We start from the raw sequence: 9804 nt of genomic DNA, 5'->3' as shown, positions 1-9804 counted from the left end.
ACCTTGGCAGGGAGAGCTGACTTCCTCTGTTTCTCAGGCCTGAGAAGGCAGTGTAAAGTGAGATGAAGATGGGGGAGGGCTAGGAGGAGGAACCAGGCCAGGAAAGGGGCAGGTCCGGTCCCAGAGTGGGAGGAGGAGACAGGCACTTAGGGTGTTGGCCAAAGACCACAAAGTGAGGAAGGAGAGGCGTGCAGGGACCGAGCTATCTCAGGCCCTCTCAGTGCCTGGAGCAGGTGGGGGCAGGTGGGAGCAGGTGGGGGCAGGTAGGGGCAGGGGCAGGGGCAGGGGCAGCTGGGAAATAGGCCTCCCTCTGGAATTCAGAGTTGAGCTGCTGTGCAAGTGACTGGCTCCTGGGATCTATAAGACAACAGTGAAGACTACAAAAGGGCAAGTGCCACACTCCAAAAGGACAGCTTCCGGTGAGTAGGACACCCTGCTGGAGGCAGGGATTACTGGCCTCAGTTTCCGGCTCTTTCTCACTGCTTGGACTCCAACATAGCAAGAGGGAGGTCTGGACGGTTGCCTAGAGACCTAGTGGTCAGCCGAGTAGCTGGGGCAGGAACACGCAGCTACAGAAATGGGGGAATATCAAGGAGTGACGTCAAGGCCAAGGCTTGATTGGAAGTAGCTTTGCTTGATGTACCCCCTACCTGGTCTCCCAGTCGCCCTGTGCAATCCTGGGTACCCCAGAAACTCCACAGCTGGTGACTCTCCGTCATCCTCCCGGGCACGGCTGACCTCAGGAGCCTTGGCTTTTGTGGGGATCAAGGAGGGACCAGGAAAGGCTTGATTCAGGTTCCAAGTATCGCAGCTGTCTGGGGGCTCCTTGCTTCCCTGACGGCAACCCTGAGGGCCCTCCCAAGAAAGAGACCCTAAAACTTATTTTAAATTGTGACCTGCAAACCAGGTCACATGCAAAGCAGGACTCACCTCTGAGGCTGGGCAGATCTAAGGGGAAAATGGGTGGAGCTGAGTTCTGTTGGGACTGACAAAATCTTCCTCAAGCCCATGCTCACCATTAATAGGCATTTTTGTAGCAGCGTCTGTGCACCTGGGGTGTTTACAGCGATACAGGGCAAGTTCCCTTCCCTCCGGAAGCTCATGGGATGGGGTTATGGGGTTCCTGGGGGGTTCAGGCCCAGATGGGGCGGATGAGGGAGGCCTTCTGCAGGAGGTCCCTGTGGGTTAGCATCCACAGAATGAGAGGGGATTAGAGGGAAGAGCATGGCTGGGAGAAGGAAGAGCAGGAGGTGCCATGGTGCACCTGGGGGAGGTGACAGGGGCAAAGTCACTGCACACCTAGTAATGCTGGGGACCGCCCAGGACTTGTGCTCCTCCTCCAAGCCCGGTGGTAGGGGGCACATTTACCCTTCTTTCGGGGTGTTTCTTCTGGATTTAACGCGCTGTCACGTTATTCTCTCCCCAGCCACGCACCATGTGGTTGGCCCTGCTGCTGCTGCTGACCACAGCGCTGCGCCTGAGCCCGGCAGAGCCTCCCCAGGAGAGGGTCCCTCTTTTCCGACTCATTCAGCTGGGCCCCTGGGGAAGCGAGGCCAACGACACCACGGGCTCGCCCTGCCAGGGGCTCTTCGCCACGGGGGCCACGACCTTGAATCTGGCGAACCGCAGCCTGGAGCACCTGCCGGGCTGCCTGCCCCGCGCGCTGCGCAGCCTGGACGGCAGCCACAACCTGCTGAGCGCCCTGAGCGCGTCGGAGCTGGGCCACCTGCCGCAGCTGCAGGTGCTCACGCTGCGCCACAACCGCATCGGCGCGCTGCGCTGGGACCCCGGCTGGCCCGCGGGGCTGCACACGCTGGACCTCAGCTACAACCAGCTGGCCGCCCTGCCCCCGTGCGCCCGGCCCGCGCTGGGCAGCCTCCGCGCGCTGGAGCTGGCCGGGAACCCCCTGCCGGCGCTGCCGCCCGGGGCCTTCGCCTGCTTCCCCGCGCTGCGGCTGCTCAACCTCTCCGGCACCGCGCTGGGCCAGGGGGACATCGCCGACGCCGCCTTCGCGCCCCTGGCCTCCCTCGAGGTCCTGGACCTCAGCGGCACGCTCCTCAAGCAGGGTGAGTCCTGGGCGCCCCGAGTTTTTAGAGGCGGCTGGACAGGTGCTCCCGGGACCGGGTTCTTGGAGGGGTCACTCACAGGGCTGCTCATAAAGAACCCCGCCTTGATTGCCTGAGCCATGTGCACCCTGTTCCAAGTGCCATATGGGGTTAATTCCTTGAGTCCCAAGAAGAGGGAACTACTAGTGTTATCTCGGTGCTGCCTATGAGGAAACCAAGGCTCAGAAAGGTGAATGACTGGCCCGAGGTCTCACAGCTCATTAAGTGGTGCCTCCAAATTTAAACGCAAGCATTCTGGGTCCAGAGCCCAAACCTTCAGCCACGTGGTTCTACTGCGACCCAGCAGAGTGAGGGGATGCTGGTAGAATGGGGAGTGGATGCATTGCTTTGGGCTGATCAGAATCAAACAGGCAGTTCCGTGAAGCAGCGTGTGCTCTGGGGATGAATTCAGGGACTTTGCTACTTGGTTGGCTAAAACTCTGCTGCAGTTATTGACCCTTCAAACAAGACTCAGGAGGGAGGTGAGAGCACCAGTTCTCCTGTCCTTCGTGTGTTCTGACTCTGGCTCACAAGGTTGGTTTTGTTATGTTTAAAAACCCTTCATGTGTCTGTCATCGCCTGTCCCACCATAGACAAAGGAAGACAAGAGCGAGAACTGGACACAGAGGGGAAGGGGCACGTTCTCCACGTAGTATTGGGAGAGCCACACAATTAGGTGTCTGGGCCTCCTCCACCTTGCCCTTCTCTCCTCCTTCCTTACCTTTCTCAAATAGTTCCCCACTCCTGGTAGCCATCTAGGTGAAGTTTGGGGTATTTCTGTGTGGAGTTTAACAAGAGGGCAGGGCAGCAGCGGAGTTGGAGACAGTGTCCTGCATTCAAGTTCTGGCCCTGTCCTTTCCCAGCTGTGTGGCCTTGGACCAATCATTCTCCTCTCTGGCCTCAGTCGTCTCAGCTAAAAAGGAAGGAAGGAAGGAAGGAAGGAAGGAAGGAAGGAAGGAAGGAAGGAAGGAAGGAAGGAAGGAAGGAAGGAAAGACTGGTCTTTCAGGTGATATAGCCCATAGTTCTGAGCTTCCTAAAGCTTCCAACTGTACCCATACTCAGCAATGGCCTTCACAACTCACTTTGTCACTCTTGGTGTTTCCGTAATACCCTGCCAGCCTCCTAGGTTGGTGGCTTCCTGAGTAGTGGGCCGTTTCCCCTCTGTGTTTCAGTTCAGCCGAGGTGGATGGGAGACCTGCCCAAGCTCACATCCCTCCACCTGAGGAAGATGCCCATGCTGAGGAGCCTGGAGGGGGACATTTTCAAGATGACCTCTGACCTGCAACAACTGGATTGTCAAGATTCCCTAGCACTCACCTCTGTCCAGACACGCATCTTCCAAGACACTCCTCGCCTACAGCTCCTTCTGCTGCAAAAGTAAGTGCTTCTGAGTCACATGGATGAATTTTGCCGGTTCCCCCATGTTGAATCGAAGTAACTATCTTATAGAGCTTACCAGACTTTAATTTTCTTCCCGTGGCTCCTTCGGGTCCTCTCTGGGGTTTTGTTCTTCCTCATCCTTTGGATGGTATCTTGGGCAGGTCCCAGATAGTCCATCCAGCCTGAAAACCATGCAACTCAGTGCTGTCCAGAGTAATACTGAAACCCCAAGCTCTCATGCATGTAAGGTTTCCTTTAAGCCCAGATGAGAAACCTTCAGTGGAAGAGGGGATGAGGGCATTAGGTTCTTCTCTATTTCTCCATCCATCTGCTTCTCCATGTGGGAAGTCAGCCCTTCCAGGGTTCTAGGAAAGAAAGATGAGAGGGTAGGAAGGTCCTACTAGTGGTCAGGACCCAGGGCTGGTGTCTTCTGGCCTGTTGATGTCCGAAGTGCCACTATAACCACCTCCTTCCTGACTCCTAACAGGAAGGACAGTGTCCCTGTGATGATGATCCCAGGCCACCTCCTTTCCTGGGAACCCATACTGGAACCTGGGAAGTGGGCGCTTTTCCCCATCATCACTCTCAGTGTAACCACTTCTCTCTTTTCTCTGCTAGCTCTAGACCCAACCAGAGTACTTCACTTCGGGGCTTGTCAAAAGGGACAGGAGATAGAATATGCAGAGCACTTTGTGCCTGGCACACGGTGTGTGCTCTATAACATTAGTGCAGATGATGGTGGTTGTGATAAAGGCGATGGTAATGATGAAAGTGCTGGTGATGGTGGCAATGGTGATTGTGATGATGCTGGTAATGTGATGTATTGATGACAGTGATGGTAATCCTATATAATAAAAGGGTAATATGCAAATAGACTAAATGGTGGAATGACCAGTCGCTATGACTTGCACTGACACCAGGGGGCAGACGCTCAATGCAGAAGCCAGGCTGACGGCTTGGCCAGCAAGCGCAGCAGTGGTGGTGGGAGCCTCCGCAGCAGTGACATCCCCTGAGCATCCCAGACTGCAAAAGGCTGCAGACTGGGCTGAGGGACACACACACACACACCTCTCCCACTGCCCCCAGTGCACGAATGTTGTGCACCGGGCCTCTAGTGGTGATAATAATGATGGTCGTGGTGATATGTTGATGAGTGATAACTCTGTCTCAGATCTCCTTTTGAGCTTTTGACGGATGCAACCTTGTGTATAAGGCAAAAGATGTGGAGCCAAACTGCCTGGGCTCCAATCCTGACTCCAGCACTTACCAGCTGTGTGAGTTGGGGCAAGTTACTTAACACCTTTACAGAGCAGTTTCCTCATCTGTGAAAGGATGACAAAAAGAAAGTCCAAGGTCATTAAGAGTTTTGCCCAAAGTGAGATCACTAATCCCTGACAGAATGGGTTTCCATACACCACTATGACTCTGGGAATAGTTTTGACCTGATTGCAAAAGCCTGCCCTCATTTATTTTCTGTGTATTTCAGCTGCAACTTGAGTTCCTTCCCTCCTTGGACCCTGCATTCCTCCCAGGTTCTATCCATCAACCTCTTTGGCAACCCCCTCACTTGCAGCTGTGAGTTGTCCTGGCTCCTCATGGATGTAAACAGGACTATCCTAAGCAGGTAACACATTTACAAAATAGATGACTAAGGGGTGAGGGTCAGCCTCCCAGAGCTGAATGAAGTCTGGCTCACAAGAGCAGGCTGGGAAGATGGGCAATGTGGGTCAGGGAAGATAGCCCCCAGGCAGTCACATCCAGGGACACAGAGGGGCAGAGAGCATGGAGGAACAGACATGGGAGGTTTTAATGGGCCAGATCAGGAGGTAGGGCTCATCACTTCCACTCACATCCACGCTTAACTGCAAGGGAGGCTGGGAAAATGTAGTTTAGCTGTATGCCACGTAGGAAAAAGAAATGGGCTAAATGAACAGTAGGCTTGTCTCTGCCAAAGCAGTGTTGTCATTGTCCCATTTTACAGATGAGTTGGTTGGGGCCTGAGGAAGGGAGCTACTTGCTTAGATTCATGCAACTTCTGGGTGGAGGAAGCAGAATGTATCTTTGTCCAAAACTGTGCTCTTAACCACTGGGTTCCCCTGAATCCCCCCAAATGGAGCCTGGCCTCCTCTGTCACTCAGTCCAAGGCCAGCGGGCTCACAGAGCTCCTGTGGGACAGACAGGAGTTCTACAAAGACTTCTCGTTGGCTCTTAGCTGGGAGAGCTGTCTTTGCAGTGGGAGCCATGCCTGCTGGGGTCCAACCCCAGCAGGTCCAGGGGTCCCCAAAGGTGTGGATGGAGTTGGCGAAGAAGGAAGGACACGGAGACAGTGTTCAGTTGATCAGCAGCCTAGCCAGGATCTCCAGCCAGGATCTCCAGCCAAGTTCTGGTCTGGATCTCCAGAGAGGTTCTGCTTAGGATCTCCTGCCAGGGTCTGTGTTCATGTTCTCTTGCTAGGTTCTCCAGCCAGGTTCTGTAGCCATGTTCCCTCGCTAGGTTCTCCAGCCAGGTTCTGTCCAGGTTCTCCAACCAGGTTCAGTCACCAGGTTCTAGTCAGGTTCTCTTGCCATGTTCTATCCAGGTTCTGTAGCCAGGTTCTGTCTCTAGGTTCTGTTGCCAGTTTCTGTCCAGGATCTTTTGCCATGTTCTCTCCAGCGAAGTTCTTCTGTCTCTAGAGAACGTTCTGTGTAGGTTCTGTGCCTAGGTTCTGTCTCTCTTCGTTCTCTCTTCTAAGTTCTGTGTCTAAGTTCTGTGTCTTGCTGTCTTGTTACATCTGTATTTATACCAGTTGATTCAATCCTATCAATCTCTATTACAAAGGTTAGGGCATTTCTTATCTCCATTCCAGGGAGTAAAGATTATGTAGCTTAAGCATGATTGTTCATAGTTAAAGTGATTAATTACCCGCCTGGCACTTAGTTGAGGGGTTTTATTCCCTCCCTAACTTCAGGGGAAAATCCCTACCTGGGGAAACAACCTTTCTCAGAGAGGAGACCTTGGTTAAAACACATAGTGCCAAGGTGAGCAAACATATTAAGAACAGTATGCCATATATGCCAGGTCCTTTGAAACAGCAAGGATGGACCGGCTCCCAGCAATGCCCAGGTCAACCACCAGAAAAGGATGTGGGTTGGGAACACCTCCCTCAAAACAGCTCCACCAGCTCACCTTGGGAGACATCCCCCCGCCCCACCCCGTGGGGGTTCTTTTCTCACCTCCAACCCAAGCCTGGAAACAAGTGAGGCGCAGTCTGTCCTCTTCTCCCCTTCATGTTGATTCCAAAGACAAGCACCCAGGTCCTTTGCGGCGAAGGGTCTCACGTGGTTTTAATGAAGAGGCTGAGGGTGCAGGCTCTTCGCCCCACTTAGCACTGTGCGTTTTGCTGCATTACTTAACCTGTCTGAGCCTCTCCCTCCTCATCTGTGAAATGGGGATAACAATGCCTGCCTCATAAGGTAGTGCAGATTGAATTCACTGATACATAAGGTGCTAACCATAGTCCCTGGCACGTGGCAAGCACTCAGAAAATGCTAGCCAGTCTGAGTGTTGTGACTAGTCCTCGAGGCCAGGAGGCAGCCAGGTGAGAACACTCAGAGAATCTGGACTGCCCTTCGCGGTGCTGGCCCACAGTTAGGCCCTGCCATTTGCTGGCCCTGCTAACCTGAGCTTCCCTTTCCTCTTCTGCTTCATGGGAGCCTCCTCCACAGGTCACCCTGAGGTCAGTGAGGTGATGCACGTCTACCCGCACCATGGGGTTCCTGTTGGCAAGGCTAAGCAAGAGGGATTGTCTGTACTGAGCACTCAAAGGCCAGCGCAGAAAGCGCCTTAATGCCAAGTACCTTCTAACCCAGCGGTTCTCAACCTGTGGGTCGCGACCCCTTTGGGGGCTGAACGACCCTTTCACAGGGGTCGCCTAAGACCATCGGAAAACACATATATAATTACATATTGCTTTTGTGATTAATCACTATGCTTGAATTATGTCCAATTTGTAACAATGAAAATACATCCTGCATATCAGATATTTACATGACGATTCATAACAGTAGCAACATTACAGTTATGAAGTAGCAACAATTAATTTTATGGTTGGGGGTCACCACAACATGAGGAACTGTATTAAAGGGTCGCGGCATTAGGAAGGTTGAGAACCACTGTTCTAACCGGTTGACCTCTCCCCTAGGGCAGCGGACACTGTGTGCGCACCAGCCGCAGGATCCCCTGGGGCCTTCCCCGCCCCCCTGGCGCTGTCCCAGCTGCCCAGCGTGTGCCCCCAGGACCAAAGCACCACCCTCCGTGATTCCAGCCCACCCTCCTCTACGGGCTCTACCCACGCGCCTTCCACCCCCGGTCCCTTCTCCCCGCTGCTGAGCACAGCCCCTCCCTCTCAAGCTGTCACCAAGGCCCCCTCCCTCCCTGTGGGCACCCCCTCACGAGCTGTCGGGGCGGGGGCCGCTGCCTCCACTACCGTCTCTACAGCAGGTCCCAGGAACTCCAGCGCTGCAAGCCCGGCCTGGACAGGACACGAACCTACTGCCTCGCATGTCCTGAACCCTAATATTTCAGCTGCCTCCCTCCCACCCACCAGCAAACAACGTGGTCTCCTCCCTGCCTCCCGGAACCCACTGAGCAGCCCCCGGCACTACCGGACGACCCAGGCCACCCCGCAGGCTCCCCACCCAAGTCCTTCCCAGGATGGAATTCCAGTCTTGGTTTTGGACGACTCCAGTGAGGAGGAGGAGGAGGAGGAAGAGGAGGGGAAGGGGGAGAAGGTGAGCGCGCCACCCCAGGGCGTGGCCTGCGATTACCACCCTTGTAAGCACCTCCAGACCCCGTGCGCGGAGCTGCAGAGGCGCTTGAAGTGCCAGTGCCCCGGCTTCAGCCAGGAAGACACCGTCCCAGACCCTCCCAAGCTGCAGGGCGTGTCGGAGATCACAGACACGTCCGCGCTTGTCCGCTGGTGCGCCCCCAACTCGGTGGTGCGCAGCTACCAGGTGCGCTACTCTGGGGAGGGCTGGCCGGGGAACCAGTCCGCGGTGGGGGACATCTACGCCACGGCTCGGCAGCACCCGCTGTACGGGCTGTCGCCGGGCACCACGTACCGCGTGTGCGTGCAGGCGGCCAACCGGGCCGGGCTGAGCCGGCCGCAGGCCTCGGGCCGCCGGGGGCCGTGCGCCTCCTTCACCACCAAGCCCAGCTTCGTGCTCATCTTCGCGGGGCTGTGCGCCGCCGGCGGCCTGCTGCTGGTCAGCACCCTGGTGCTGTCCGCCTGCCTCTGCCGGCGGCGCCGGAGGCAGTGCTCCCACGCGCACCTGGTGGCCTACAAGAACCCGGCCTTTGACTACCCGCTGAAGCTGCAGACCTTCACTTAGCTCAGCGTCCCCTCCTCAAGCGAACTCGAGCTGAGGAGCTGGCTGCCTGCCTGCAGAGAAGAAGAGACCGAGGGTCCAACACGGCCCCGTCCGTTCTGAGCCTCTGTCATTCCAGAGAAGCTGGAATTACTGCTCCACCACACACAGAAATTGGCCAAGTTGAGTTTTTCAGTCCAAGGAACTTCTCTCCCTGCTACTCCACTGGGTCTGTTTCCAGAAACGTGATGGCCCACATCAAACCACCCCTCTTGGGGCTGGGCATTCTTGTGTGGCGGTGTTTTTTAGTAGCAAGCAGTGCTCCTCCGTGTCCAGAATTGTGTGTGGAAATGGGAAAAGATAAAAGCTATATGCCAGCCTCCTATATACTGTATTAGAAATGACATCTTCAAGCCGTTTTAGGAAGTTGAGGGCATTATACTAAGTGAAATAAGTTCCCCCCTGGTCAAGCTGAGGCAGGGCACGTGTTTGTTATTCAAGGAACCAACCCCAGTGGGGTTCTTCATCTGAGGAGGAAGAGCACTGGCTGTTTTCTGAGGCCCCCGAGTTTCTTCGTTGCATTTCAGGATATGGCAGAACGTGCTCCTAGCTTGATAGTTAAAACCTCAGTCTTTGCCCTAACTGGTTTGGCTCAGTGGATAGAGCGTCGGCCTGCGGACTGAAAGGTCCCAGGTTTGATTCCGGTCAAGGGCATGTACCTTGGTGGCGGGCACATCCCCAGTAGGAGGTGTGCTGGAGGCAGCTGATTGATGTTTCTCTCTCATCAATGTTTCTAACTCTCTATCCCTCTCCCTTCCTCTCTGTAAAAAATCAATAAAATATATTTTAAAAAACAAAAACAAACAAAAAAAAAACCTCAGTCTTTTCAGGCCCTTTGCTCATTTTTAATTGCATTGTTTGTTTGGTGTTGAGTTTTATATGTTCTTTATAAATTTTGAATATTAAAAATATC

The 9804-nt window shown here is 54.7% G+C and overlaps 1 protein-coding gene across 1 annotated transcript; it reads left to right on the top strand.

The window, feature by feature from the left end:
• Positions 1-299: 299 nt before the first annotated feature.
• Positions 300-9551, top strand: LRRN4 (leucine rich repeat neuronal 4). Its single transcript, XM_036322694.1, has 5 exons — positions 300-419; positions 1427-2066; positions 3279-3483; positions 4973-5110; positions 7667-9551. Exons 2-5 carry the CDS (start codon positions 1436-1438, stop codon positions 8853-8855), a joined length of 2163 nt encoding a protein of 720 aa, XP_036178587.1. The 5' UTR covers positions 300-419; positions 1427-1435; the 3' UTR covers positions 8856-9551.
• Positions 9552-9804: the final 253 nt, after the last annotated feature.

Source organism: Myotis myotis, unplaced genomic scaffold, assembly GCF_014108235.1.
Source record: "Myotis myotis isolate mMyoMyo1 unplaced genomic scaffold, mMyoMyo1.p scaffold_m19_p_9, whole genome shotgun sequence".
NCBI classification, from domain to species: domain Eukaryota; kingdom Metazoa; phylum Chordata; class Mammalia; order Chiroptera; family Vespertilionidae; genus Myotis; species Myotis myotis.
This window is presented reverse-complemented; position numbering and strand designations above follow the sequence as displayed.